Source organism: Aspergillus foveolatus (assembly GCF_047715535.1).
Source record: "Aspergillus foveolatus strain CBS 279.81 unplaced genomic scaffold BDW70scaffold_1, whole genome shotgun sequence".
NCBI classification, from domain to species: domain Eukaryota; kingdom Fungi; phylum Ascomycota; class Eurotiomycetes; order Eurotiales; family Aspergillaceae; genus Aspergillus; species Aspergillus foveolatus.
The window spans coordinates 14296-42276 of record NW_027396065.1 but is presented as its reverse complement, the minus strand read 5'-3'; the positions used below and the strand labels follow the sequence as shown (position 1 = coordinate 42276).

At 50.2% G+C, this 27981-nt stretch overlaps 11 protein-coding genes across 11 annotated transcripts; 4 read left to right on the top strand and 7 right to left on the bottom strand.

The window, feature by feature from the left end:
- Positions 1–247: 247 nt before the first annotated feature.
- BDW70DRAFT_351 (La domain family) lies at positions 248–3352 on the bottom strand. The gene is made up of 2 exons (XM_073743822.1): positions 412–3352; positions 248–355 (listed from the first exon to the last, which is right to left on the bottom strand). Exons 1-2 carry the CDS (start codon positions 2611–2613, stop codon positions 353–355), a joined length of 2205 nt encoding a protein of 734 aa, XP_073600924.1. The 5' UTR covers positions 2614–3352; the 3' UTR covers positions 248–352.
- A 1875-nt stretch (positions 3353–5227) lies between these two features.
- BDW70DRAFT_326 (nitrogen permease regulator 3 family protein) lies at positions 5228–8349 on the bottom strand. Its single transcript, XM_073743760.1, has 2 exons — positions 6966–8349; positions 5228–6913 (listed from the first exon to the last, which is right to left on the bottom strand). The coding sequence occupies exons 1-2, from the start codon at positions 8026–8028 to the stop codon at positions 5529–5531; spliced, it is 2448 nt and encodes an 815-aa protein (XP_073600923.1). The 5' UTR covers positions 8029–8349; the 3' UTR covers positions 5228–5528.
- Positions 8350–8914: 565 nt separating this feature from the next.
- On the top strand, positions 8915–11720 carry BDW70DRAFT_146343 (Kha1p; the record flags this gene model as incomplete). Its single annotated transcript, XM_073738573.1, has 4 exons — positions 8915–9025; positions 9082–9498; positions 9545–10207; positions 10260–11720. 4 exons carry the CDS (start codon positions 8915–8917, stop codon positions 11718–11720), a joined length of 2652 nt encoding a protein of 883 aa, XP_073600922.1.
- Positions 11721–11929: 209 nt separating this feature from the next.
- On the bottom strand, positions 11930–12831 carry BDW70DRAFT_125388 (uncharacterized protein). Its single transcript, XM_073734866.1, has 4 exons — positions 12753–12831; positions 12615–12649; positions 12311–12425; positions 11930–12232 (listed from the first exon to the last, which is right to left on the bottom strand). Exons 1-4 carry the CDS (start codon positions 12800–12802, stop codon positions 12106–12108), a joined length of 327 nt encoding a protein of 108 aa, XP_073600921.1. The 5' UTR covers positions 12803–12831; the 3' UTR covers positions 11930–12105.
- On the top strand, positions 12832–14750 carry BDW70DRAFT_125387 (GFA family protein). Its single transcript, XM_073734865.1, has 6 exons — positions 12832–12955; positions 13073–13272; positions 13457–13636; positions 13706–14074; positions 14244–14360; positions 14407–14750. The coding sequence occupies exons 2-4, from the start codon at positions 13265–13267 to the stop codon at positions 14007–14009; spliced, it is 492 nt and encodes a 163-aa protein (XP_073600920.1). The 5' UTR covers positions 12832–12955; positions 13073–13264; the 3' UTR covers positions 14010–14074; positions 14244–14360; positions 14407–14750.
- Positions 14751–16140: 1390 nt separating this feature from the next.
- On the top strand, positions 16141–17410 carry BDW70DRAFT_154810 (phosphatase PAP2 family protein; the record flags this gene model as incomplete). Its single annotated transcript, XM_073739925.1, has 3 exons — positions 16141–16244; positions 16316–16848; positions 16911–17410. The coding sequence occupies 3 exons, from the start codon at positions 16141–16143 to the stop codon at positions 17408–17410; spliced, it is 1137 nt and encodes a 378-aa protein (XP_073600919.1).
- An 89-nt stretch (positions 17411–17499) lies between these two features.
- Positions 17500–18450, bottom strand: BDW70DRAFT_155 (vacuolar protein sorting family 37 protein). Its single transcript, XM_073739955.1, has 2 exons — positions 18153–18450; positions 17500–18075 (listed from the first exon to the last, which is right to left on the bottom strand). The coding sequence occupies exons 1-2, from the start codon at positions 18404–18406 to the stop codon at positions 17589–17591; spliced, it is 741 nt and encodes a 246-aa protein (XP_073600918.1). The 5' UTR covers positions 18407–18450; the 3' UTR covers positions 17500–17588.
- A 380-nt stretch (positions 18451–18830) lies between these two features.
- BDW70DRAFT_165435 (Alpha/Beta hydrolase protein) lies at positions 18831–20700 on the bottom strand (the record flags this gene model as incomplete). The annotated part of the gene is made up of 5 exons (XM_073741750.1): positions 18831–19012; positions 19072–20192; positions 20250–20356; positions 20418–20447; positions 20503–20700. The coding sequence occupies 5 exons, from the start codon at positions 20698–20700 to the stop codon at positions 18831–18833; spliced, it is 1638 nt and encodes a 545-aa protein (XP_073600917.1).
- A 24-nt stretch (positions 20701–20724) lies between these two features.
- BDW70DRAFT_125377 (ankyrin repeat protein) lies at positions 20725–22037 on the bottom strand. The gene is made up of 3 exons (XM_073734864.1): positions 20960–22037; positions 20828–20861; positions 20725–20773 (listed from the first exon to the last, which is right to left on the bottom strand). The coding sequence occupies exon 1, from the start codon at positions 21891–21893 to the stop codon at positions 21225–21227; it is 669 nt and encodes a 222-aa protein (XP_073600916.1). The 5' UTR covers positions 21894–22037; the 3' UTR covers positions 20725–20773; positions 20828–20861; positions 20960–21224.
- A 111-nt stretch (positions 22038–22148) lies between these two features.
- Positions 22149–25051, top strand: BDW70DRAFT_125376 (tRNA ligase). Its single transcript, XM_073734863.1, has one exon. The coding sequence runs from the start codon at positions 22372–22374 to the stop codon at positions 24850–24852; it is 2481 nt and encodes an 826-aa protein (XP_073600915.1). The 5' UTR covers positions 22149–22371; the 3' UTR covers positions 24853–25051.
- Positions 25052–25469: 418 nt separating this feature from the next.
- Positions 25470–27318, bottom strand: BDW70DRAFT_108 (putative Golgi traffic protein SFT2). Its single transcript, XM_073734451.1, has 4 exons — positions 26794–27318; positions 26423–26543; positions 26103–26253; positions 25470–25659 (listed from the first exon to the last, which is right to left on the bottom strand). Exons 1-4 carry the CDS (start codon positions 27020–27022, stop codon positions 25507–25509), a joined length of 654 nt encoding a protein of 217 aa, XP_073600914.1. The 5' UTR covers positions 27023–27318; the 3' UTR covers positions 25470–25506.
- Between the last annotated feature and the right edge of the window lie 663 nt (positions 27319–27981).

Genomic DNA, 27981 nt, shown 5'->3' with positions numbered 1-27981 from the left:
ATGAGAATTGAATAACCTTGGCAAGCATTGACTGTGTCGCCCAACCCAAAAACACCATAAAAGTGAACATTTTCTGAGGAAACCGCTGCCGATGATTCGTGCTGAGGATCATAAACGCTAGACTCTTAAATTCATTGTACATTTGTGCACTGAGATTGGACCAAAAATTCGACCATCGGTACTGAAATTTGTATCGTGGCCACTGTATGAAATTGCCGTCATGTATTTTCGTCGACACTTAATATTGTAAGTGTGAAGTCCACAGAGTCAGAGACTGGGACTATTGGTGATGTGCATGCTCGCTCAACCAGTTGACTAGATGAGCTCGGGGACGTGGTCGACGGAAGCTTCCTTACTAAGTGAGTGTTAGCATCATAAGAACACGTCGATATCATACTAGGAAAGCCTTACATTCGAGACTTCGTTTCCAGCGTCGAGACCGTTAGACGGCGAAAACTCTGGGGCAGCGGATGACAATGCTGTCTTGAAAGGGATTGCGCCACTGGGCAACGATGACTTGGGGACAAAGCCATTTGTAGCACCGTCAAGTTGACTCTGCGAAACAGTAGTATCGGTTTGACCAGCAGAGAGAATAGGACCGGCATTCTGAGCTGAAGGGTCGCGCTGCTCCATAGGGAGAACCCACTGTTCCCACCTCTCCCTTGGCCGTAGCCTGTCTATGCCATCCTCACCAGCGTAGTATTCAGCGGCCTTCAATTGCCGCGAGGCATGACGGAGTAACTCAAAGTCTTCAGACAATTGCTTGACTCGCTTGAAGTTGGCGATGACATTTAACGCAACGAACCCCTGAGAGTCCATATGCTTGCGGAGATAAATATCCTTGCACAGGTTGTCAACCGAGAAGTAGTAGTCGAGCTGCAAAGTGATCATGCCGATCACAGAAAATGATTCCATGTACGGTTGGAAAGGCATCGCCGACATGGGACCAGGCTGCACTGGTTGATAGCCATACATGGAGTTGATGTCCGCAGGGAAGGATGAGTACATGTTGTACATGGAGGAAGAGTTGGGCAAGGAAGGAGACCGCATCGTCATGGCATGACCGCGCGAGCCATTAGCGAGACCAGGTTGCTGGGGCCCTCGGCGGTCGCTGTAACCGAATGACTTAGGATGCATGTAGCCCTGCGGGCCCATGTGGTTGTTGGGGAAATGGGAAGTCTGAGCACCATTGTATCCAGCATGGCCACCTCCGCGCCCACGGTGTGAACCTTTGCCTCGCTCAGCACGGGGTGTGAACTCCTTGCGATCAGAATGCAGATTGGAAAAGTCTGCAGACTTGGGACCGTTCTCGAAACGACGCTCGCCATTGGGTCCGGAGCGAGGTCCGTTGTGAGTATCTACCGAGAGATTCGGGTTCTTAGTGTAATCGCCTCCCTTCTGGAATCCTTCATGGTTCTTGGGGAAGGGCTTGGCATGTCTAGAGAAAGACTCGCCGTTGACCTGCTTACCGCCGGCAGCATTCGCGTTATCCAGTCCCTTGCCTCCACGAGTTCGATCAGGTACTTGTGTTTTGCGGACATCTGTGGTGCCATTGTCGGCGCTATTTGAGCGTCGTGATGGAGCGGGTAGTGAGTTCGCACGTGCAGAGTTAGGCTCATTCCTGCCTCGGTCTCCAGATGCGGATTGCTTGGTCGTGGAACCTTGGGCTGATTGGCCAGGGGATGTTTTCTCAGCAGCTCCAGCGCCGTGAGACCCGTTGCGAGTGGCGTCTCTACCGCCGCGTGCGCTTCTCCCGCCCCGGCGCGCAGCAGAGGGTAGAGGGGTGTTGAAGACCGCAGTCGGGACGTAGGGAACTGGTGTCCATTTCTCCTTGCCGTGTGGACGAATCACTGGGCTCTTCTCAGTCTTTTCAGACTTCTCTTGTGCCTTCTTCTTCTCTTCACCTTGAGCGCCCTGGGGAGTAGGCCATGAAGCAGCATCCGCAACAGGAGGAACAGGGGCGCTTTCCTGACCCTTGACACCGTCACCCCTCTTCGATAAATCGCCGCCTTTCTTCTTGGAGCTGGTCTTAGGCTGGTCTTGAGTATCCTCAGATACAGAAGAAGTCTCGGACGTTGACTTGGAAACTTTGGCAGCAACGTTAGCAGCCGGGTTGGCCTTGACTTTAGCCTCTTGAGCCTCCTTCCTTTGTTGCCAGACGTTGACTGCGGGGAGGGGAGCAGCTTTGAGCTCCTTAGGAGGGGCGGGCTTTTCTTTTTTCTTCTTCTCCGAGGACTTTGTCTCAGTGCCTTTGGCGGCACTATTCTCCTTGTCCGACCCTGAAGCTTGAGATTGTTTATCCCAGGTAGTTTCCGAAATGCCATTCTCGCTCACTTTCGGCCCCGCGGGAGTTTGCGCAGTAGAAGCGTTAGGTGCAGAGGTCGCGGAAGTCCCAGCCTTAGACTCACTCACTTCTTTCTCATTGTTAACGGTTTTGCTGTCGACATCAGCGGCGGCGTCTGTCTTCGAGAATGCAGCATCAGCGCCGGTCTGAATTTCCGTGTCCTGCTCGTCCAACCTTGAGACGGGTGTGGTAGACTCGGACGGCGTTTTGGACGGCTGCGTTGAAGCGATGCCTTTCGCGGCCTGAGCGTAAGAGAATGTGGCAGCCATTGTTCTTTTCGTTACAATCGAAAGAATAAATCTAATATATCCGTGCTAGGGGAATTGAAGAACAGTTCTGCCAGAGAACAGGAACCACCCTAGGTAATCAAAAGAAGGGGTGAGAGCTGTTCCGATACCGATGGAAATCAGGAAAGAAATGACTTCCGTCTTCTAGAACCCCACCAAGATGCAACCTCCCGTTGCAAGAAACTCTCTCTTCTCGATTATATGATCCGGAGGTGTTTATCGAGTTGATCAGAGCGAAGTGGAAGGGACAGTTATTCGCTCTAGCAAGGTCCTCGAAATGAGAATAACCGACTATCCGTCTTTTCCTGAACAGACCAGCCTCTCACGCAAATCGCATTCGTAGAATCTCGACGCAAGTTACTGAGCCGGAAGTCGTAGTATCGAGACGAGCGGAATCGTAAAAACGCACACGGTAAATCGAGATTGGGAAGGTTCGAGATACTGCTCACAGTAACGAGAGCGTCGTCACTAATCGATTCGTGGCGCAGGGATCAGTTCGTAGCTATATCACTTGTCTGTATTAAAAAACCAGCTATAAATCACGGCGTCTCGGCGATCAGCCCGGGCAAATCCAGGAACGCTGCAGAATTCGCAGTCGAACGGTTCAACGACAGGAGACGTACGATCAGGAACGAGGCACGTTCGATAGCGAAGGACTTCTGTCGCCCCTTGAATAGCGCAAGAAGTCGCGACTTTCACGTGGAAACGGTTAGCGAGTATTCACCAGGCGTCGATGTGCCAAAATCCCTGGACAAGAAGTTTCGAGGTAAGACACAGGAAATTTAGGTTGCGCTGTAAATCGTGCGGTAGATGATTTGAAGAGTACAAATTATAAATGTACCTTCCCTGAATTTAGAGAAGAGCAAAAAGGAAAAATGAGAAAAATGGCCCGGTAAATGCAGTTACAGGACGTGCGAAGGGAAAATGCGGCTGCGGCACACTGAGGAATGGGCACGAGTGCAACAACACAAACGTCCAACGAACAGACAGGGGCCCTGAAGAAAAGCTGAAGTGCCAGGAAGGATGGAGTGGAGGGAGTTTACGAGACAAGGAGGGGAAAGAGGAGAGGAGGGGTGAAGAAAGACGAGGGTGAGGGAAAAAGAAGAGAGTAACCAGGCACACAGAGGGAAAAGAAAATACCTAAGAATAATCAAATCGCAGTCTCCGCTGGGGCCCGTAGTCTCAAGAGGAAGCGCCGACAACAGCAAAGGGAGAAAAGGAATACCGAATACTACACAGAGACAGAGCCCGCTTAGGGGGAAAAAATGGTAGGGGAAAAAGTGTTCTTCCTCGATAATAATGCCTTCCGCGTTCGAAACTGAAAAAAAAAATTTATGATTTTTTTGGGTATTCCTGTCGGTCCCGGACGCCCGCACATTACTCACCCATAGTGGGCTTCAGGGCTTCTGTGGGTATGAGCCGATGGTATGTCTTCCAGAAATTCGATATAGCTGCCAATTATGATCTTTTTGACGGTGCGCCAACTAACTGCAAGGACAAATCTAACAGGAATGACTTGTTCTCGATCCTATACTTCGTCCTTGACTGGGCAGCATTGTTCGCTAGAGCGCTCAGCTCGAAACCCCACCATTATTTCCTGTGTTTTGGGTAAGTCCGGCTGTTCGTTCTTATATCTGCACCCTGGTCTTTTCTCGGAGCCGGGGGAATAGGCGGCAATAGTAGCTATTTACATGCGAGCCGTAGCAGGTTCTGAAAATACCGCTTGTCCCAACCCAACAACCACGGTTACGCGGATAGGGTAACGACAAGAAAAATATACAGTGTCCAGGTAGTCTCGGTGCCTATAATAAATCCCGGGTCCCAATCAAGGCAAAGATATCTACGATACCTCGGTGCCAGGAATATAAAGGTAATAGCCCTTGTACCCCTCATGAGACATTGCAATTACTACCTAGGCCCCTGGATAGCCTGCCGTATACGGGACATGCTAAGTTACGTGTATCAGTCCTAGCCTAGATATGGAATTGCTACTCCAATCAATTCGGTCCTTACTCTGCAGCTTCTCGCGAATGCAATACAGCGTGCATATAGGGAACTACAGCGGTTATCTCTCAGGCGAAGTGCGGAGTACGGAGTATAACCGATCAAGCACGGCAGTGAGGGGCAGCGTAGTATTGACCAGGCTGTCTATTACTCTCTCTATACTTCAGATTTTGAACTCAATTCTGAGACGTTTTACTACCTGCGTTTTTCTCGCTGACCGCACATTGGTGTGATTGTAGTCATCCGGCTCATTCCATTCTCTTCAAATCATGCCATCCCGGGTTCTTGGCGCCGCCAGTGCGGATTCAGTGCTCGTTACTATCAAGGACGAACTGCCGATGAAGGTTTTTCGGTAAAGAACTATGGAGTATATGAGTATAATAGTATCGAATTCCTGAAGCAGAGCCTTCATGCCAACCATTCGTACACCGTGAGTTCAGGTTCGAAACAACCAATCCTGCAACGATGAGCACGTGACAGTCGCCTCATTCCGTCACCTATGAAGGCTTCCGGCGCGTGCCGTTGCAACGAGCAACAATGGTCACCAATAATAGGTAAGCAATCGCATTCCCAACAGTCAAGAGCTGTTGGAGGTCAGATTTTGATTACACCGAGAGCTGAACCAGAAATAAGGTCTCTAGCGTTCAGCCTATAGAGTGGTTTCTGACGAAATTTGCACGAATTATCGACTGGCATTCCTGCGCGACTACGTTCGTGGAGGTGTAGGGTATCTGTTAGGGCTGGAGCTGGGAACGCTGGTTTTCGGCATACGATGACATCGGGAATGTTCGGATAGTGCCCACCCACCTCCGGCCGAAAGGCCCGACCTCTCACGTGTTGTTTTTCCGGGCGAAATGACGATCTATAACAACATTGATTCCATTAAGACATGACTACCAATGTCTAAAAGAAACCAGAACTTGCTCTCTAGGATCCAGTTCAGTGGATGGCTGTCCAGTAATGAGTCCTAGGCGCGTTAATACCTGCGAGACCAGTTTCCGCTTCAGTCCCTCTCGAACAGGGATCTTCTCTAAAGCGTCATAACCATTAAAATATTTAAGGTACGTTGGCCAGACCTCCTTCAGCGACTTTGCAGGAATCGGGGTGGCAGAATCGCCCTCAGTTGCATTTCCAACAAAGTCTAGGGCGTTGTCAGGGAACCGTGCCACGATCTCGTCTAGCCATCGAGATTCCAGCGGGGACACTTTGTGAGGCAAGAGTATTAGGGAAGACGTTTTCAAGGATGCAGTTTGATCGAGCAGAGAATGTGTCAAATCGACGCCAGTGTCCGCTCTGAAGCGATCCGGCATTGGTGTTGCATCCCCGCTCCCATGACTTGCAAGCGAGGATGAGGAGGACGACGAGGCATCGTCAAAATCACTGCCACCAGTTCTTTCATCATTCACGGAATTCTCCTTGTCCGACGTAGCCACTGGCGATTTACCTTTGCTCAAGTATTTGTCTACCTCTTCTCGTCGGATGGCTAGTTCAACAGCCATTTTGATTTCAGGAGATACTTTCACTCGAGCGAAAGACCGAAGTTGCGTAACCCAGCCGCCTCGCAATAACCATGCCAATATCAGGAAGTAGGTCGCTTTGTGGTCCTTACTGGGAATGAAGTTTCCGTAAGGCCTTGGTGTCCCACTCAGAGCTGATAACATTTTCGGGAGGCTGGGAAGAGTTGGGAAAGCTACTTTATAGGCGGCCGACGCAACCTCTAGCTTGCTAAGATCGCAATTCGGTGAGACGATGTAGGTATCCCGCTGATGGAGGGGAGGAATTGCGCGAGCTCTTCGCCAGTAAACGAGATGGCTTGCTAGGAACTGAATCGTAGGTAAAGGTATGCCAGAGATCTGTGAGATCTGAACAAAGGACTTTGTTGGACTGGAGCAGCGAATGTAATGTACCAGTGGTGGAGCTAACGATCCCCCAGCCGCTTCCACGTCCTTTATTATGGTCGCCTCATTGTCGAGCAACAGCAACGCAAAGTGCTTGGCCAAAACTTGATGCGGCGCGCTATTGTCGTCGGTCATTGGGTCATCCGCGGGACTTATGCTGTCTGCCGTAGTGAGCCATAGTCCCGGGTATGCTTGGTCGGTCGGTCCTGGGAGGTACGGCGTCGAGGTCAATGGCGGTATCTGAAGAGATATGGACACATCGGGGCTCAAAGTGACAGATGCAATCTTCGAAGCTGATATACTGGCATACAGAGTACGGATCGCTCTGGCAAGGGACGACTGGCTGACTATGTCAGCGTAAAGACTGTTCAGAGATGACCCTGCCAATACGCGTTAGTTTCCGTAGGGAGTTACTGGGCGGTCATTCAGTACTTTTTTCTTTTGCCTTCTCTTTGATGTTCAAGATGTGCTGGCATTCCCTCCATACGTAGTTTGTCCGAGACTGTTCCCACTTCAAAGCTTTGGAGAATTTCTTGATGACGTTGTCATATATCTCTCGTACACGCATTGAATATTCCAGCAAAGGCGGATCGAGAACAAAGACGACATTGAACATAGTCATCATATCCTTGTCGTCAGCATCTAATGGCTCGCTTGACATTTGCGATGATCGGCTGTTAGGTACGGACGGCCGTTGGGATATGGGATGAAGCGCCGAGAACGGACTCAGGGTCTCGGTCGATGCTGCAACAGCATCGTTACCATCGTCCTGAGAATCTTCTGTCGCATCGTTATGGCCAAGCTCCCCGCTTTCCCATTCTGCGCGCTGCTTCTTCTTTTTCTTTCGTCGTTGTTTTCTCCAATTTCCATCTTCGCGAACAAAGACCGGCCATCCGACGAACGCAAGGTCATTAATCCCGAGCTCAAAGCGTCTTTTGTGCCACGAGCGCGACGGGCTCAGTAGCTTCTCCCATACGTCGACCGGGAGACCTAGTATTGACTCCCACGGCACACGGTTAGGACCGTCCGACTCCCTTGATCCGTCTTCTTGTCTATCAGATCCGACGCCAGAATCATTCTCGGCATCCGAATTTGCACCGCGTTTCCTCAAATAAGCTCTAGAGGAGCTGATCGACCCGGGCCGTTGGCTCTCACTCGGAATATTTGAGTCGTCAAGTCCAAAGTTGCTCGATCTCCTGCTCGCCGCAATATAGCTGTTGTTGCTGTTGTTGTTATTGTTCAGGTTCTGACTAGGAGCTTCCTCCTCATCCTCGTCGGAACTTGAGTGACTGTCGTCACTGGAAGTGGAGTCGTTGCCCTTCGAGTTCTGCCTACTCCTCGATCGTGAGGTACGTCTTGCTTTGGGGGGTCGCAGGGCGTTGTCGGCGAGCGGTCTGGGAGGGTAATGGAACACGAAGCGAGGACCAGCGCGCGAACGAGCGATTAGGACGACGGCGACCAAGCAAGGATCTGGAGGTCGTGCAATGGAAGACATACAGTCGATGTGCCCGGATCTGATGCCTGTGGATGGCTGGAGCTTGCGCGGAGCTTGAACGGAGAAATGCAGGTGCCCGGTCGGAGCTGGACCAACACCCCGCACCGATCTACACCCTGGCAAGTCCCGTTCCGGAGAGCTAGTAATTTCTACCACTCATGGACGATCGGAAATCATCCGGCCCTATCCACCAACGACCTCGATCTTAGAGAATCTACATGACCTTTACGACTCCTTGCTTTGAGCGCATACGGACATGGCCTCTTTGGCTTAACTTCGCAACTTCTCCCAAGAGAGTCGAAATGCGGGGTTCAATGAGATCATGTGACAGCCGTTTTTGCTTCCAACACCTTGGCAGTCGCGAGCGTCCTCTTCTTCTGCTTTCATTGACCAGCTTACTGCAGCAGCTCTCAACATCGCTTAGTCTAGCCTAAGTATTGACTGGGGCTGTTTGGCGCTTAAAACAATGCACCGATTGGGCTGTCAGCCTCCCACCCGAGAGTCGAAGTTGGTTAAATTCTAATGAAACTCTGACAAAGGGTGGCTTCCCGTCACTCAGGGAGCGGTCAGATGCTCGTCTTCTCAGCCTCAGTTCTGGTCAAAGGATGAATGACGCAAACGGCGGCGTATCATCCGACTTGTTCACAGCCAAACAATTGCTGGCCGACAAATGGCCAAGGATCCTATCCGCAGATAACCTTGAATATGATTCATTGAATCCTCTCCATAACACTCCAGCGTACTCTCTCCACGCCAACCACGTGGGCCCGGCTTGTCGACCCCCGGGTCCCGTCTACTAGTTGTCTTTGTCTCGTGCTTACTGGCGCCCTTTATATTGTAGGGGCATCGCTTGTCCTTGAAGTCAGGCACTCCTGACTTGCCAACCATGGCCGACAACTCGACTGAGAATCGTGCTCCTCCTCAAGGTGGTATCCTTGAGGGCGGCGACCCGTCTCAGTATGACAGCAAAAACCCAATCGTCATCTTCATAATCCAGGTTAATGGGTCCTAAAAGGGATCAATAATCTATTTTCTGGTCTAACACTATGGCAGGCCTTCATAATCATAGTTCTCTGTCGCATGCTCCATTGGCCGCTATCCAAGATTCGCCAACCTCGTGTTATCGCAGAAGTCATAGCCGGTATTATACTCGGTCCTTCAGTAATGGGCCGTGTTCCCAATTTCACAGATTCCATCTTCCCGTCAGAATCAATTCCAAGTCTGAATCTGTTTGCAAATGTTGGGTTGGTCTTGTTTCTCTTTCTCGTTGGCCTCGAGACCAATCTGCGCTTCCTTGTCAGTAACTGGCGGGTGGCCAGCAGTGTCTCAGCTGCCGGAATGATCCTGCCTTTTGGACTGGGAGCTGGTGTTTCTTATGGTTTGTATCACGAGTTCCATGACGAAGAAGGCCTAAAGCCAATTGATTTTGGCACTTATTTGCTCTTCATTGGTATTGCCATGGCCATTACTGTAAGTTGCTCACCCGCTAATCCCATTGCTTCATCTAATAGATTAGGCATTTCCGGTCTTATGTCGTATCCTTACCGAGTTGAAACTGCTCGGGACAAATGTTGGTGTCATCGTGCTGTCTGCCGGCGTTGGCAATGATGTCGTTGGCTGGATTTTGCTCGCACTCTGCGTTGCCCTTGTCAATGCGGGAAGTGGTCTCTCAGCGCTGTGGGTGTTTCTCGTCTGCGTTGGCTACGTCACATTCCTGGTCATGGTTTTCCGCCCATTGTTTCTACGCTTTCTCAACTATACTGGAAGCTTGCAAAAAGGCCCCAGCCAGTCAGTTGTCACGATTACCATTCTGATTGCCTTGGCGTCGTCCTTCTTCACCCAGGTAATAGGAGTACACGCCATTTTTGGTGGTTTCCTGATCGGCTTGCTCTGCCCTCACGAAGGAGGTTTCGCTATCAAGTTGACGGAGAAGATCGAAGACCTGGTAACGGCGCTTTTTCTACCATTATACTTTACGCTTTCCGGCCTACAAACAGACTTGGGGCTGCTAGACACGGGAATCGTATGGGGCTATGTTGTTGCCGTTATTTCAATCGCGTTCCTTGCTAAGGTTACCGGAGGGGCGCTTGCGTCAAGAGCTTGTGGCCTTCTCTGGCGGGAGAGCTTCGCGATTGGGACGTTGATGAGTTGCAAAGGCTTAGTAGAACTTATTGTCCTGGTGTGTAGCAAAATGCTGATGATTTCGCACCTTTTACTGACCAAGGGGCTAGAATATTGGGCTACAAGCAGAAATCTTGAGTCATCGAACCTTCACCATATTTGTGGTCATGGCACTCGTGACGACATTTGCGACCACTCCATTGACCACATATATATACCCAAAATGGTACCAGGATAAAGTCGATCGGTGGCGCCGCGGCGAAATCGACTGGGACGGAAACCCAATCCAACCAAGCGATAATAACAGCATTGTCACCGCTACCAAAGAGCAACTTCAGTCCCGCCAGGTTCGAAGGCTTTTGGTCTATCTGCGTCTCGACGGACTTTCTAGTATTTGCACACTTGCAGCACTCCTCGGTCCAAACCGACCTCCAACTCCAAAGGTCCATCCGGAGAAAGCCCAGAGCACAAGAGCGCCGGAAGCTGCTGCTGAGGAGTCTGGAACTGACATTCAGCCTGAATCATCACTCCAAGTGCATGGAATACGTTTAATGGAGCTAACAGATCGAGATTCTAGTGTGATGAAAGTGTCCGAGGTCGACGAACATTCCTTGTGGGATCCGGTTATTAATACCTTCCGCGCATTCGGCCAATGGCATGACATCTCAATTATGGCTGGCGTGTCGGTGGTGCCCGAGCACTCATACGCAGACACTGTGCTTGGAATGGCGCGCGAGGGCACTACTGATCTCCTTCTCATTCCGTGGAGCGAAACCGGCGCTTTAAGTGAGCACCAAGGCGGGTTAGACATGGATGAGAGAAATCGGTTCGCTAACGGACCCTATACTGCTTTCGTGTCTAGCATACTAGACGAGAGTTCCTGCAACGTTGGCGTTCTCGTCGAGCGCAGTATGTACACTCGCAACGCCAAGGCCCGCCCCGGTTTGCAACGAACCCTAAGCGCTAGGAGCGTTGGAAGTGCAGTGTGGACTAGCCCTGCGGCTACCCGATCTCATCATATTGTCCTGCCTTTTTTTGGAGGGGACGACGACCGTTATGCGCTTCAGTTTGTCCTTCAGCTAGCGCAAAATGACCAGGTGACAGCTACAGTCATCCATATAGAACTCCCCCTCGCGACCAATCAGACAAGCAAACTTATTGCCCAGCCCAAAAAGCACGAATCTCGCTCGGATAATCAATTCGATAGCTTCCATTCAGAGACAGACCCCGTCTTCTTTGCAACCCTTCGCGATTCCCTACCAGATGCATTGTCCTCACGTGTGGTTTTCAAGAGTGTCAACCCGAAGGACAAGGCTGCCGCTGTCCAGATTGCCATTGACGCCGTTAAAGACGAAATGGCCCAGTCGGCCTCGAAGCCGGGTAACGTCACCGTAGTCGGACGACGCAATAACTACGTGGACCAGACACTGGATATCGATCCAGCGTCATCTGATGAAGTTAGTCTTGAGGCACGTGGGGTACTGGGAGCAGTTGCTCAGGCAATGGTGCGCACCGAGAATAGAACTGTTGGCAACGTGCTCGTTCTACACGCCGCTTCCAGACATAAATAGCCGGTTGAGGAATGTGCAAACTACTATTTTGCTTAGGGCGATATCGGTATGCAGGACGATACCTTTTGGCTTTTAACTTATTGACCAGTTTTGGGCTTCTTTACTAAGCCCTGTCATGCCCTAATAACTTTCATCTAGTTGCAGTTTGTATTTATAAACCTATGTACACCGCAGGAGGTAGTAGAGATATCATAACTCATCATATACAGAGAAAAACAACCCTTTGATACATGTAATGTACAATCCAGATCGACCTCATCGACCTCATCGACCTCATACAGCCCACCATGTTATGCAAGGCGCGAGCTAGATCGGGAATACCAATAAACATCAAACCGTGCACCAAGTCTTCCGTCAAAGCTTCAATCCAACCCCGAATTCGCTGTTAACTCGAGCTCGACCCAGTTTGTGTCTGCACTTGTGTCTGTGCCTGTGCTTGTGCCTGTGACCCATCGCCATCGTTCCCAAAAACAAGCCCGAGGTTTCTGAAATCATCCGGCGCCATGAGGTTTCTACACAGACGGGAACCGTCAAATCAGTAAACAAACGACCTCATCGGAATTGAACAGAACAGGAGGTTGGGAACACACTTGTCCATCCGACAGGCCAAATACCCCTTGGCTAACCGACGGCATTGCTCATCGTTGACGCCGCGCTGGAGTTTGAGGCATTTGAGGTATGATTGAATTAGGTGTTTGCATTCGCCTGTGGCAGACAGCCGTGTTAGAGTTTGGTCTCATATGACAGGGGTCAATGGATGGTAAGTGGTTAGGTATTGGGTATGGTTATGGTTATCGCATCCATATTCGTTCACTTAACCATGCATCTGGGACGGACGGTTCGCAAGGGAAAAAATTGAATGGAATTTTTGAAGGGTGGTAGGTAGGCATATACCGTCATGATCTAGCGGGAAGCTCCCTCGTTCGGGACTATAGCAAGTAGGAACGTTAGCTGATCAACCGTTCCAAGCGGATAAATGAACTGGATTGCATTGGGCTGACTCGGGCTGGACTGCAGAGACAAAGAACTTACGGTGTAGGTTTGACATTCGTCGCGCCGCCACCGGGGCTTCCAAAGCTCATTCTGAATAATCTAGAAAGAGGGAAATTCGTTCGTGTTACGCTTCGGAAATCGCGATAGAGGTCGCGGCGAAGAACAATCGACCAGACTGCCAGAGAAACAAACAGGGCAAACATGCCAAACACAGACAAATCGAGCAAACATCCACTTATTTCCTGTACAACGTCCGAAACGTCAGATGTATGTAACAAATCCAATCAGGATCGAGAGTTATGGTGGTCTGCGTCGACTGACCCCTCATCTGGGAGTCAGAACGGGTATGATTCTCTTACGTAGCAGGAGCCGGTGGGATGGAGAGGGAGTCTGATTCTGTGCTCTGTATCGTTGGGTATAAGTAGTGACCATCCACTCCGCCCTTCGTTAAAGATCGACCTTCCTTCAATGAGCATTGTTGGAGTTATTCGGACATAATAAGATCTCGTCATCCAATTCACTATTTAGACATCAGCTACCCCAATCATAATATGCCTTTGTACGTTATTTTGCCCAAGGTCCCACTGCATTACCCCAGCTTGAATACCTTGAAGACATCACTAGCAATCGCGCCAATAGCCTCATCTCCTTTTAATGACGTCGCCTAGCAATCCACCTCAATGCTAGTACCATACGCTCATCACATCGCTGAAATTAAGCTATTGTACAACTAACAATAGTAGAAAGCTCGAAGGGAGCTGCCAATGTGGCGGCGTCGAATTCTCCCTCGACTCGTCGACACCCGTCCCCTACCAGCTCTGCGCGTGCAGCATCTGCCGCAAGATTGGCGGGTATGTTGGGTGTGTGAACCTCGGCGGGATCGCGGATAGTCTGAAGATCAAAAAGGGAGAGAATCTGGTTAAGTGCGTCCCCTTTTTGCTACTCTGGGCTGAGGTTAGTCGGTATAAACGGACCTAACGGGTGAACTGCAGAAAGTACAACGCTATCAAGGCGCGTGGCACGAAAGATGAGGAGAAATGTACTTCGGAGCGGAACTTTTGCTCGAATTGCGCGACCATGCTTTGGCTCTGGGATAGAACCTGGCCTGAGTTGATTCATCCATTCGCGTCGGCAATTGATACCGAACTGCCGGTTCCTGATGAGATGGTTTGTATCATGGAGGGCTCGAAGCCCGCGTGGGCGAGGTTTCCCGAAGGAAAGAAGCAGGTGTTCAAAGAGTATCCTACAGATAGTCTGGAGGATTGGCACAAAAAGCATGGCTTGTTCTACGAGTGATGCTACGGTGCGGGACATGTGAAAATGTAATGTTAAATCGAATTGCATTTTTCTATCTATCATGACTATTTGAGTTGGTCAGCAATGGAAACTCAAACAACCGGGTGAGAAGTTCAAGAGTGACAAGACATCAGTTCTCCAAGGTGAAAAGAAGTTTCTTCAAAATGCATTCAGAAGTAACAGCAATTAAAGAAATCATCATCATAAGGGAAAGCAGGCGGAAGGAACACTCACTCTATTCAGTCAATAATGAATGCTACATGTTTGCGAGTCCCTACTGATAATTGGCGGGTCAGCACTTGTCCACGACACAGTTTGTGTACAAAGTGGTTGAATGTCAACTAAGTCAGGCTACAGAATTAGCATGGTTCAGACATGACAATTGAAGCGGACTCACCTCATTAAATCAGATTTTTGTAAGTGATGTTCATTCCCAGCACAGAGTGCAGGGTCAAACAGTGTGAATAAACAGTTCATCATATGATGTTGACTAAATGGTGCAATGGAGAAAGATTGAAGACAATACCTATCCACGCCAGTCAGTATCATCCACAGTCGAGTCCTGAATATCCATGGATGGTTCGCCAAAACTCAGGTGACGAATTCTCAACAAGCAATACACCTCCCAACACCCGCAAAGTTTGTACGCTTCGCTTTCATGGATGAAGAGGGATGCACTATTATGTCCGCCCGTTCGTTCACAGTATCTTCATTGAAGAATGGGGGGGGGGGGGGAAAGGAATGAGGTTTACCTAACAAACGGATTAGTCAAAGCTCGATCACAAAGACTGAGTCGAGTAAAGCAGTGAAAAATATTGTGGTCAGACAAGGCTGAAACTTAGAATAAGACAGATTCCACATGGTATATTAAGTTTGAGGAATGCCTATAGCGTGTCGAAGAATCATCATACCAGGGCGGGGTTGGGGGAGGGAAGAAAAAAAAAAGCATCGCATACCTTTTACAATGTGTGATCAAGCACAAGTCGTCGTGCAAGTTTACGGAAACCTGGACAAGCGAGATATTAGCAACGGATACAGCAGACGCCGGTTTTATCAATTGCAGTTGTCTTCATGAGTCAGAGTAATTCTAGAGTCTTTGAAGAGGTCCTTCATGTTTTTTCGGCCATGAATATCCTGAAAGGAATTCATCCCAGAAGACAAGCAGGTGCAGAGGCACAAGTGTATACTCACTGAGAGACAGAATCAGAGAGGCAAAAAGCGGAAAATGGTTGCAGCCAGCATTATAGCAACTGGACAATTTGGTGTTGAGGTGCAAGCTTTGTGAATGGGAAAGAGAAAAAAATATTGTGGGCGCCAGCTTATTTATTTTAGTCGCAAGGCTACGGTAGCCGAGAACTCCATCTGCGCTGTTTGACAATAAAGCAAAATCATGCCTCAGGCTGGGCCCTAGGATGGTTCGGCTGCTATATCGTCAAGCCCAATTCTACCCGTACAATGATAGTATCAGCGATACCAGACTTAGAAGTCGAAATCACCAACCGGGCCACAAATTTCTATTGGAATCAGCTAAACTAACTCTGAAAGAGGCTGTCCCTGTGCTCCAGGATGAACGTTGGAAACCGACGAATAGTTATAGTAACCGAGTGCTGAGTACAACCAGGCCGACGAGTACTCTGAGTATACGAGCGCCTCCATAAGACAAGTTATATCAGGTCTAATGCTTGGCCGAATTAACGAGCAAAGAGCCCATCGTATGCACCCAAGACTGGAAACATTCTGACGCATGCTGCGGTCTTAATCGGGTCTATACGTGGACCAGAGTCATAGTTGGACAAACACAAACATTGTGATCTCACCCGAGTGAATGAATGGCATAAACAGCAACAGGTTGAAGAGTCGGCTTATGGTTCTTGCACAGCCCCGGGCTCGTTTGTTCCAATTTGGTCTAAACTTTCTTGGTTCTTGAAGATGACCCAAGCCAAGATAAGATCGGCTTGTAGCCACAAGCGATCAAGATTACTTAAAGCCCATTCCCATCCCCAGTGTTCATGCAAAGGGAGACTCGTATCTAACCCCCTCCGTCTGCGACTCATTCAGAAGTCAGGAGATCACTTCTCTTCAATTTTTCTGGTGACGCTGCAGAAATAACAATATATTAAGTTAATATATCATGCCTCTCCCCGGACTTAAAGCTCTACCGGCCTTGCCGGGAGGTCACGCGAGCTTCTCCATCAGCGTCTTCCTTTCATACATCGTCGACTGGATTCTCATAATGTATGTATAGCCTCATGTAACGGTTCCGCGAGTTATGGATTGGAGAAAAATAGGTTAACGTCATGAGCCAGCGGCATCGCCCTCATTGGATATGGTTTTCACAAAGTCGAACCAAACCACATGCCCTTCTCACTTACCGACGTCAGCTACTCATACCCACACACAGAGGACGAAACAATCAGCACAAGCGTGCTAGTAGTCGTCTCGCTGATCGCGCCCGCCGTGATAATCGTAGCTGTGTGTCTACTTCTTACACCGGGGCAATCAATCGACATATCCGGGGCAGACTCGCGCTCGTCATCTAGGGCTCTACTACTGCGGCGCAAGATCTGGGAATGGAATGCCGGATGGCTTGGACTCGGGCTGGCTTGTGCCACTGCGTTTATGGCTACAGAGGGGCTAAAAGATCTTTATGGCAAGCCGCGTCCGGACATGCTTGCGCGGTGTGATCCGGATCTTGAGAATATTGCTGCTTATGCGGTTGGTGGGCTTGGGCAGAGACTGCAGGGGGCTCCAACGTTGGTTAGCTGGGATATCTGCCGGAATAAGGCGGAATCGTTGAAGAGGGGTGGGTTTGTGAGCTTTCCTAGTGGGCACTCGTCTCGTATGTTAATATTCCTTTCTGGTGAGCATGGTTTTCATGGGCAACGCTGAGAGGTATTACAGTTTCATTCGCCGGCCTAACCTACTTTTCACTTTGGCTGTGCTCCAAATTCTCGATCAAATTTCCCTATCTCGCGCATACACCGTTGACACAGGACCTGCGCCCTCGGAACCGCTTTGCGACCCGTAATCAGGGCGCCGCGCCGCCCATCTATCTGATAATCCTTGCGCTTGTGCCGTGGGCAGTAGCATTCTTTATCTCAGCTTCTCGCTGGTTCGATTATAGGCACCATGGGTTCGATATCATTTTCGGGTCTGTAATGGGCATGTCGTTTGCTTGGGTCGCGTTTAGGCTGTATAGTCCACCTCTTGAGCGTGGTTCCGGATGGTCGTGGGGAGCCAGGAGTAGGGACCATGCGTTCTTCAAGGGCGTGGGAAGCCCGAGTAATGTGGGAGATGATGGGTGGGCGACTCTGAAAGTCGAGTCCGAGATGACTGACACGGTGGCTATGACGCAGAACGGATTCGACTTGGAAAGCGGGAGGCGGAATTTGGCGGTATGAGGTGTGCCGGCATTGACAGGTCGCATATCGAGGTAAGGATGTCAGAGAAAAAACGTCATAACCGTTATGTGATTAATATCGAGCGATTTTCCGTCCGTTGTATCATAAAAGATTAAGAAAATTTTCGTCTCAACCTTCAAACTGCAGTCAACGAGTCCGTACTCGGAGAGCATAGATGCTACCTCCACCCTCCAACCCTCCCCTCATCCCACCTTGCCTTCGCCTCCCTTCTTCCAGCTAACTTGGCCCCTTCCGCCCTAACACGTCTAACCCAATCAGCAACTTCCTTCTCTGATGCCTTACCATGATGCTCGCCCTCCAAAAAGCTCTCCTCAACAGCAAAACAAACAGCCTCCTGTTCCACTATACCCGCACTTAACCGCTGATACAGTGCCTTTGGCGACCACGGTGCCAGGGCGGCATCCATCTCGCCCTGCTTCTTCCGCCATGAGACTTCAAGAGATTGGTGCTGAAGCAGGAGTGTCTCGGTTGAGGAGCGGAGACTTGTGAGTTGAGATTGTAGGTCGAGGAGGTGATTTGCCAGGTCTTGGTTATATTTCAGAAGCTTCTGAAGCATTTCCTGATGGCTTTGATGAGATGGATGGGTGGCGGAAAGGGCAGAGATTAGTGATGGGTTTTCGAGGATTGTTTGGAGGTCGATTGTTCTAATTGTAGTCAGTCACCTATCAAACCTTCGAAGTCTGGGCAGGTTAAAGAGAGGGGTTGGGGAGGGGGCCTTTACGATTTTTCTTTGATACCCTCAGGTAGCCAGCCTTCTTCAATTGCCGGAGGCCGGGGCGCATTCGCGGTCGGATTGACTGTGCTTGGGTTGAGGTATTGGTTCGTTACGTCCAATCCGTACTGGCCCTGCTGCGGGAGCTGCGGTGCCGTTGGTGATGGCGAGCTGACTTGTGGTGTGCCGCCGCGACTAGCCTCATGACTGCCGGGTTTCGGCGGTGGCAGTGGTGGTGTATCGGCGTGGAGGGCAGGATTCATTGTTGATCGAGTTGGAGTTGGGACTTGGAGGAGCTGACTTGTGTCGATAAGCGGAGAACAATGAAGTGACGTGCGGGGATATCTTCCACGTGACGTGCATGTTTACCGCAGTGTGGTATACTTCAGGTCTTGGCGTTATCAACATATTGAACAACACAGATTTCAACTTTTATCTCTTCTACTTATGTCATGGACGGGATGTTATATGCAGAGAACCATCTGTTTCTGGAGACTCATATGTCATCAAGCCGTCTGACTCTTTGTTTGCAAGATACAGCTGCGAACTAGCACTTCTGGTTGGTTTCTCTGAGCTAAAATGAGGTGTTTGATGAAGAACACAGGGTGAGTATTTACTGCGTGTACGACATAGATTCGGAAAAGGTAATAAAGTTCTTCCTAGCTTCGTTATCTGCCGCTAGAGATCTCAGTAATACATCTGACTTTGCATAATACTGTTGATATATCTCGTCTGCTCAAGCCGATATCCGTCCACCTCTATATAGCATCTGGAGTCTAAGCTGCTGTTTGTGTTGAAAACGAAAACGTATTCCACAGTGTCGTCTAGATCAGAAGCATTCCAAGCAGGCCAGAAGGGCACGCCGTGTACTATCTTATATTAATGCGTCCAGCCCTGTGTGAGAGGAAGGTTATCTGATATCACTTACATTGGTGAAAATTCGGATCCAAATGCACCACAAATGAGGCCCAAACGGGACTCATCAGCTTTTCCATATTCTGCAGAGCTTGGTTTTGGCGGTTCACATTATTGAACACATAATCCAGCTCGACCGAATGATGAGACCCCAGTCTCGCTGCGTCGTTGGGCACCAAAATATTTATTATTCCCGAATACGCCGTTCCATTCACTGCACCCCAGGCGTCTACCGTCCGTCGACGTGAACTTGTCTCTACCACATCAGTATGGAAGGCGACAGCTCGCTTCCACTGCGCACCATATGTCGCTTCTTCTTTAGCTGTTGGTGTCCAGCCGGCTGGCAACCCCAAGTCTTTCGGATATAGCGCTTCAATCACCGAAATGGTCGCCCAGTCAGGCCCGCCAGCTGCGATGAAGTCCTGGAAGTCAGCATCGGTATCAACGGAGTTGACGTAACTGAAGGCCGTGGCTTCGTCCGTAGTGGTCGTGTGCATGATGGGCACAGGGACGAAATGTTGCTTGTCGAGTAACTCAGTCGGCCCATCGAGCAGGAAATCACCGTCCACCTGGGTGAGCCAAGGGCCCAGGCCAGTACCAAAGAAGACGGGCGTGCTGCTGATGTTCAGCGCGGCGGATAGGGACTCGGTGGGCAATGCGCGTAGGCATTCAAGTGCGCTGACACTATCCGCGCACCCCGTCGTGGTGGTCAGATTCATATAAAGCTCGTTGGTGTAGGCCTCAGGGTCTTTGATGTTGTAAGGCCACTTCTCTGCCATACTCCCGCTCTGCATGATAGCAGCGCCGAACAGTCTGTCGTCACGCCCGCCATAGGCGATTAGCTGTTTACCGACGGACAGACCACCCGAGCTCTGACCAAAAGTGGTGACTTTACTCGCGTCACCTCCGAAAAAGCAGATGTTCTCTTGGATCCATTCAAGGGCGAGGCGTTGGTCCCGGAGGCCATTGTTGGCGCTGCCATGGGCAGCAAGCTCGTCCGAGCCCCAGAGAAAGCCAAAAGCGTTAAGACGATAGTTAATGGAGAACGCAATAAAGGAGTTGCCTGATGCTGTGCCCTCAGAGACGAAATTTGTAAGGTTTATCTGGCGCGAAGAGCCGCTGTAGAGGCCGCCTCTGTATGGAAGACATTAGCCAAAGCAATTTTACTGAGACCTTGCTGCGCATGTATACCCATGAATCCATACTGCTACTGGTAGCTTTTTTGAGCCAGGGATGTTGCTTGGGCGGATGATATTTAGCGACAAGCAGTCTTCTGACATGAGATAACCGGGATCGGCCTGTGATTGTCCTCGCCTTAATTATAACTTCCTTAGCACCTAGAATGCTGCTAGGACTTACCACGTATTGCATGCAAACGTCTGAGTAAGCCTATGATGCAAGGCCATGTCTGTAACAGGGTTTCAACTGCCGGCCGACTACCCACCCATGAGGTATTGAGGCTCTGGGGTCCCTGAAATCGCAGGCTTCCGACGGAGGGTTGAGTGTACGGCAAACCCAGAAAGACATCTTGTTTATGACTGGGTAGATGATATCCCTTATACGTGCCGTTAAGAATCGTTGCTGAAGGCCCGGCGGCCGTCACAGCCACCAGCAGCGATGATATGAGCGGCAGATATATCATTATGCCTTCAGTTGTCGAGCTCGAGACGCTATCGAGAGAGGCATTGCATTGCTCTCTTATACATGTTTGCTCCGTATCCCACCTTCACCTTATCGTTGCGTCCCCAAAGTGCTAATTTGGAGAGCAGCTATCCGACGCCAGACTGCCGACACTGTGACTAGGTATGGACAGTATTATTGTCGGCAATCTGCCGATAACGCAGGTTATCAGCCGCTCGCGTTTCCGGCAGCATGTGCTATTTTTTGATACATTTGACTAGACTCTACATACGAGCACAAGTATGATGTCCGCATTCCGTAAGAAGCAGCCCAATTCAAGGTCGAAACGGGCGAAATGATGGTTCTATCCATGCTAGACCTTTCAAGTGGCAGCGGCTTTCAAGGGCAAACAATAGACCGATTATCAATCTCGATGCAGTCGGTAAATCTCGGTCAAATTCCAAGCAGTATATTTGGCTCACAGAGCACGTCAGGGCATTAAATGCATATGTACGTGGGGTCATCTCTCATCACTGCCTGATATCATCACTCCACCCTCCTCCGCACATCCTTATCTTGCGTTTCAATGTTAGATCCTTGAATCGCATCCATGACAAGGCGCCGCAGCTCGTTCTGGCTCGCTTCACTTTGGAAGTCCTCCCGCGCGGCAAGCTCATCAATCCTCCTTTTGAATTCCGGATCCACCTCGCCAATGCCTCCATTCGCCTCCTGCTCAGACATCGTCCCCAGATTCACCTGAATATTCGGAGGAAGCGGCGGAGCCGGGTTCAGTGCATCTCCAACCGACAAGGTGCCATTGCCCTCGATATCACCGGATACACCAGCCACCTCGCGCAAATAAGCGGCGACTTCGGGAAACGAGCCATCGCTTTCGATCGTTTCGCGAGCCGTAAGGCCTTCGTGATTTGATTTGTTATGGTCGATTCTCAGCTCCTCAACGAGGCATTTTGCGATGTTGACGTTCTCTGTTACGAACAGGCACGTCTCGCCGTCTTCGTCTAACATGTTGACGTCCACGTTGAACTCTTTAACGAGGGCGCGAAGGAGATCAATGTGTCCGTAGGAAGCTGCGGCATGGAGAAGGGAGTAGCCATGTTCGTCTTGGTTTGAGGCGATTGATGGGTTGGATCGCAGGAGGGCCAGGACGGCGGAGGGGTTGTCGGCGGCGAGAATGTAGGGGTTGGGTTGACTCATTGTGATTCAGTCCGGCGGTGAGTCAAAGAGACAGTGTACGTAGGAGTCAAGGAAAATTGGTGAGATAATAGTCTGTCAAACCAGGAATAGATACCACCCTATTTGGCTTGTTGATATGTTTGTCGGTGGCGGAGCAGGCAGATGGCCAAGGGCACTTTTTTTTCGCGGTTGCCGCCCCGCGATAAGAGGTTTATCAGTTACTCCCCGCTATTCGCCTATGATTCATATCACACTGCCCAAGGAGAAAGTGCTAGGCTGCGCCTCTTCTAAGTGAGTAAATTACCAGAGTTTATTTCCTGGAGCCATTGCCAAGAAAAAAATATCTTGACCATTATTTCTCGCCTTGATTTCGCACATTCTGAATCGTCATCTCAGCTTTTTTCAAGCTCCCCGCAGCTTGCTCTTGCCTACGGCGTCCCCTCTGAATAGGACCTTCCGTCTACAGCAGCGAATCTCGAGAATATATACGCTAGCTACGATGGAAAACTTCAAAGTTATTCCGCAAGATAAACAGGAGGTTGCCGAGATGGTGAAGGCCTTGGAATGCGCTAGGCTGGAAAACAAAGGAGTCAAGAAGAAGACCTTCAACTGCAGGAAGTCCACATTTAAGGTGGGTAAGGCCGGTGATATCTCTGCGGACTCCTGGAAGTTTATGGACTGGGATTACAAACGCCGCGATCTCCCGACCTACGCTCGAGGGCTCTTCACTGCGAAGAGAAAGGACGGCACCACAGAGATAGTCACTCGGGGCTACGACAAGTTCTTTAATATCGACGAAGTCAGCGCAACACAGTGGAGGAATATCGAAGCGCATACTGAGGGCCCGTACGAGCTCAGTGTGAAGGAGAACGGATGCATCATATTTATATCTGGACTCGAGGATGGTTCTCTGCTAGTCTGCAGCAAGCATTCAACCGGAGCTCGCGCGGACACCGATAGGAGCCACGCGCAGGTTGGTGAAGAGTGGATTGAACGGCACGTTGCGACCGTTGGCAAGTCTACTGCGGGATTGGCTAGGCAGTTGCGTGAGATGAATGCTACTGCTGTCGGGGAACTATGTGATGACAGCTTTGAAGAGCATGTTCTCGCGTACGATCCCGCTTCTGCAGGTATCTACCTTCATGGAATTAACTTTAATCTGCCTGAATTTGCTACTCTCCCTAGCTCGGAGGTACATAGGTTTGCGGATGCTTGGGGCTTCAAGAAAGCGAATTTTGTGGTCTACGATGACCTCAGTACTGTGAAGAAATTCCTGGAGAAATGCGCCGAGACTGGCTCATGGGATGGCCGGGACACTGAAGGTTTCGTGATTCGATGCAAAATGAGCGAGAACGGCCATGGTCCGTACCGGGATTGGTTCTTTAAGTACAAATTTGAGGAGCCGTACCTGATGTATCGGCAGTGGCGTGAATGCACCAAGGCAATGCTCTCAGGAAAAGCACCGAAGATCAAGAAGCATAAGAAGATCACGGAGGAGTATTTGGCCTACGCCCGTCAACAATTTGCCTTACATCCGAAGTTAAGGGAACAGTATCAGCACAATCACGGCATTATCTCTATGCGCGACGGGTTCCTCAAGGAGCGTGGACTTAACGGAGCTCAGATCATCCAAATGGAAGCTGAAAATGTTACACGGGATGTTGTACTGGTACCAATTGCATCCATAGGCTGCGGGAAGACAACGGTAGGCCTGGCTTTGACGAAGCTGTTTGGCTGGGGCCAGGTCCAGAATGACAACATTCCCAAGCAGAAGAACAAGCCGAAGCAATTCGTTGCGAGCATTCTAAATCTTTTAATGGACAAGCCGGCCGTCATCGCTGACCGAAACAACCACCAGAGACGCGAACGCTCTCAGCTGATAAACGATATTGTTGCGGGTTCTCCAAATGCCCGGTTTGTCGCTCTGCATTATGTCCACGAGCCGAAAGACATGATGCTCCCTCTGATCCGAGAGGTTACCCGCAAGCGTGTGCTCGACCGTGGCGATAACCACCAGACCATTCGTGCGGAGACAAAGGATACAGACGAGGTTCTTGGCATCATGGAGGGATTCCTGCGCCGCTTCGAGACTGTTGACGTCGATCACGAGCCGGACCAGAACTTCGACGAAGTCATCGATCTTGATGTTACGGCATCCTCGCGCGAAAACCTCGAAAAGGTTGTTAACGCCCTACACTCGGCTTATCCTCAGCTTGTGACAAGGGTCCCATCCGCTCAGGAACTCGACGACGCCATCAACTATGCTACCAGCGAGTACTCCGTCGAGGTCGATCACAGCGCCTCATATGGCCAGTCTAAACCTTCTAAGCAGAGCAATAACAGCAACAGCAACAAAAATGACGGCTCCGAAATAAACATTGAAGCCAAGGTTCGAAAAATCGAATACTTCGGTATCTTCCTTCCCACCTCCTCCGTTACTGATCTCCTTCACTCCCTCTTCGCCAACCCAGCCATCACTCCTGAAAAAGCCCGCCTTTACCATCACCTCGTCAACTCCCGCCGGGTCCAGCCCGCCTTCCACGTAACCCTGATCCACAAAGCTCTCAAGACAGCTCATCCAGATGTATGGGAGGACCTGGTCAACCGATACGTCGGGCAGATGAAGAAAAACCCGCCAGAAGATAACGCGCCCACCACTCCCTTAGGGTCTGCGCGTGTCCGCCTCGAGCGCCTTGTCTGGGATGATAAAATTATGACGTTCGTTGCGCGGATCATGCCTGGTGAGCCAGAAAACAATGGTGACCATGCTGAGCCCCAGCCAGACTGGGTATGCGTTAATCCGCTTCCCCATGTCACGGTAGGCACGGTTTCGCCAGCCGTCAAGCCAAAGGAGAGTAATGATCTGTTGCAGAGGTGGCTGCAGGAGGGATCGCAGGGTACAGGCATCTGGGAGATGGAGATCCCGGGGGTGAAAGTCGTTAACGGGACTGTAAATGTTACTATGAGTCGGGGAAAGTAAGGCACTCTACTTTGTGAGGGCACGAGGCGATGCGCCTAATGCCCAATGCGCCTGTATTGTGAGTCTATTGAGACCTGTTATATAGCTAGTAATCCTTGGTGAGTGGTGGTAGCCGGATATTCCTCCGGTACTAGCGATGCAGATACAAATAAAATCCAAAAAAAAAAAGCAAAGCAATCGGTGAATATAGAATGATATCCAACTTAGTGTTCTGAGTGTATCTTGTTGAATTCGGCAGGGAAAGACTCAGTTGATATATCGTGACGCTTACGGTAACACAGCGCAAAGCTTTTGCCTACGCTTGAGTCAAGCACGTTATTGCTCATCTGTCAGTTGTGAGGCAAGGGACCGTGCAACAATAAGAGGCTCGGATGGTCAACAAATAATGTTAGCCAGTCATATCGACATACAATTATGTATCCATTCACTCCGTGATAGTGGATTATGATGACAAAAAGAAGTCCGTACCTATTAATTATACATATTATGAATTTAGCCTACTCTATGTACTAGGAATAGTCACATTTCACCTTGCCCACGTCGTGCGTACGCGAAAAGCAGCTTTCAAGCCAATAGAATGAACCTCAGCCCTGCTTATCCAGGTGGTTTTAAGACGGTCTTGTCTAATGAGCATATGAAGAAGTTCTAGGGAGACTAGCTACTGATCCACGCCGTAACGCGCTGAGCGCCAAAACGACCCATAAACTGCAGCCCCGTGCTGCCCATGGGGAAATAGCTGACGACGTACCATAGTAGAGCGGCGAGCTGAAAGATGGACGAGAGGAGGGTGAGGAAGGTGTTGTGAAGCTGCGAAAGGAGAAATCATTAGCCACTTTCACTGCATTCGAGACCAGGCTGGCATTGTTTTGATCATGGGACTTTGCTGCTTTGGTAGATTGAGAAGGAATGTATGGGACATGTGATGGTGTGGAGGGCTGGGCTGGGTGGGCTGGCTGGGGCAAGCCATAACAAGCCCGTCAGATTGAGATCCTCGCGAAGGTTTCCCGGCTGTTTCCGGATGACAGGCTGCATCAGGCGCATAACGCGATAAGCAGGATGATGTCATGAGTTGGGTTGCGCGATAATCATCTCATCTTGAGCTTGGAAGGGCAATGCCGACATGAGAGGAGAGGGGATGATGCAGTTGGCGAGTCAAGGATTATTTCTTGACGGCAACTGTGTGTACATGCAGGAAATGTTGGGCGGCCCGGTCCACTGCATTCATGAAGAGGAGAGAGCGAGAGACTTACCCCGATAGCAAAATACAGAGTCATGGCGATGGACCCGAAATATGCGGCCGTAAAGGGCAGCCGTGATCCCGAGATCAGATGTCTGACGTAGATCATGGGTCCCATGAGGACAGCCCATGATAGCAAGAAAAGTAAAGATCCCACGGACCACCTATCAGACCGGAGTTAGTGGTATTACCAGGAACGCTGTATCAAAGTAGGGCAATGTATGCGGCACAGGATATATTACGGTCTCCATGCCTCATGATGCAAGGGTAAGGGTGTGGTATGGAACTGATAACCTAAAGAAAATACCAGCGGTGTTTCTGGTGGTGACTTACAGGATAGCAAATTTGCGGGGCTTCAGCGAGAGCACCGGAAACAGGAAAAAGCAGATCACGAAGCAGACGGCGGCGCCAAGATTGCACGCGGAGAAGATGAGCATCCGATCCCAACGGCTTACTATAGAGGACAAGATCAGCTTCAAAGAACTAGACAAAAAAGAAATCGTCAACGCATAAAAGACAAAAAAGGAAATCGGTCGAGCTCAAGCAACAGGCGCATTAGGCATAAGAAGCACCGCGGTCTAAAGTATCATCCTAGGGATCCGAGGAACGATCCTACAAGGCTAGGATCTCTCGTCACCTGGACATAACAGCGCAGCGAATCAAAAACGCCTAGCGCCAAACAGTCATGGGTTCAAGGAACTTACGGGCAAAGAAGGTATCCTCCTCCTCGCGTCGACTTGGAGCAGGCAGTGGAGCCCCAGGGGCTTCGTGTGTCGGGAGCTGGAGATAGCCATCTCCCTGACCAAATGGGTTAAGTGACTGTAACCTGGAGAAGAAAGGTGTGGAGTTGGTGTTCGCATTCGCTAGTGTATCTCCTTCTCGTCGGGACCACCCCAGTGCATTCACTGAATCTCGAAACGATGTAGAGGCCATTATCGGTGCCTCGGTTGGCAAGGAGGTGCAAGAGGATAAACTGCCTTGGCTTGTCGATATGGCACAGTGGCCTTTACGTAGGATGGGCCCCAGTCGCTGTAGCGCAGCGCTGGAACGTCAAAGCGAAAGGCCGCTGCAGGGACTATGCACGACGGAAGCTGGTCTTTTGCGTGCAGATGATCTGCATATATCTCGGAATGGTGGGCAGCAGTACGCTAACGAGGTGAGCTGAATAATAGAGGAAAGAACGTGGCCAGGTGACTGTTGCGGAAGGGCACTAATCAACCCTAAGGGAGCTTGGGAGCTGGCGAAGTCTGAAGAGTCGTATCGAGCTACTGGCGGCTCTTGAGCTCGTAGGAAGTGCCAGTCAAATCGAGAGTAAGAACAAGCGTGTGATCCCTTCAATAATGGTCTTGTATTATTACCAGTACGTGCTTACTGGCCGCTGCTGCTGGTCGCGCGATAAGACTCGTATGAAGTTGTTGCCGGGGATCAGAGCCAGGATGTGAGGTGACGTCAAGGGCTAACGAAGAAGTATTGCAGGATAAGAACGCAGTGACCTAGCACTATCATAGGCAGGCAACGGCGGGCTCTAAACTAAGCGTAGCAAATGCGAGGGTCGGGAGGTAAACAGACCAGGTGGGGGAGCGGTGCGGAGAAGCTGGAAAGGTGATAATGCCTGTCTATTCGCCCGGCGTAACCTCAAGACAATGCGGTATTTCGAGGCTGAGACGGTATTCTACAATAGGATGCGAAGTTAGCCAGCTTGTCATATGACTTCGGTCTGAGATGAGGAAGCACAAGAGGAGAGGGAGGGTGGGAATGATGTGAGTGGGCTTTGATCGCGCGTCCGAGAGTCAAAGCCGACAATCCGAAAGAAGAGAGGCCGCATACCAGTCCGCTTTTGGCGAAAGCGAAGATCTGAGACTTTGGAGGGGGGTTATGGACCACCCTGGATG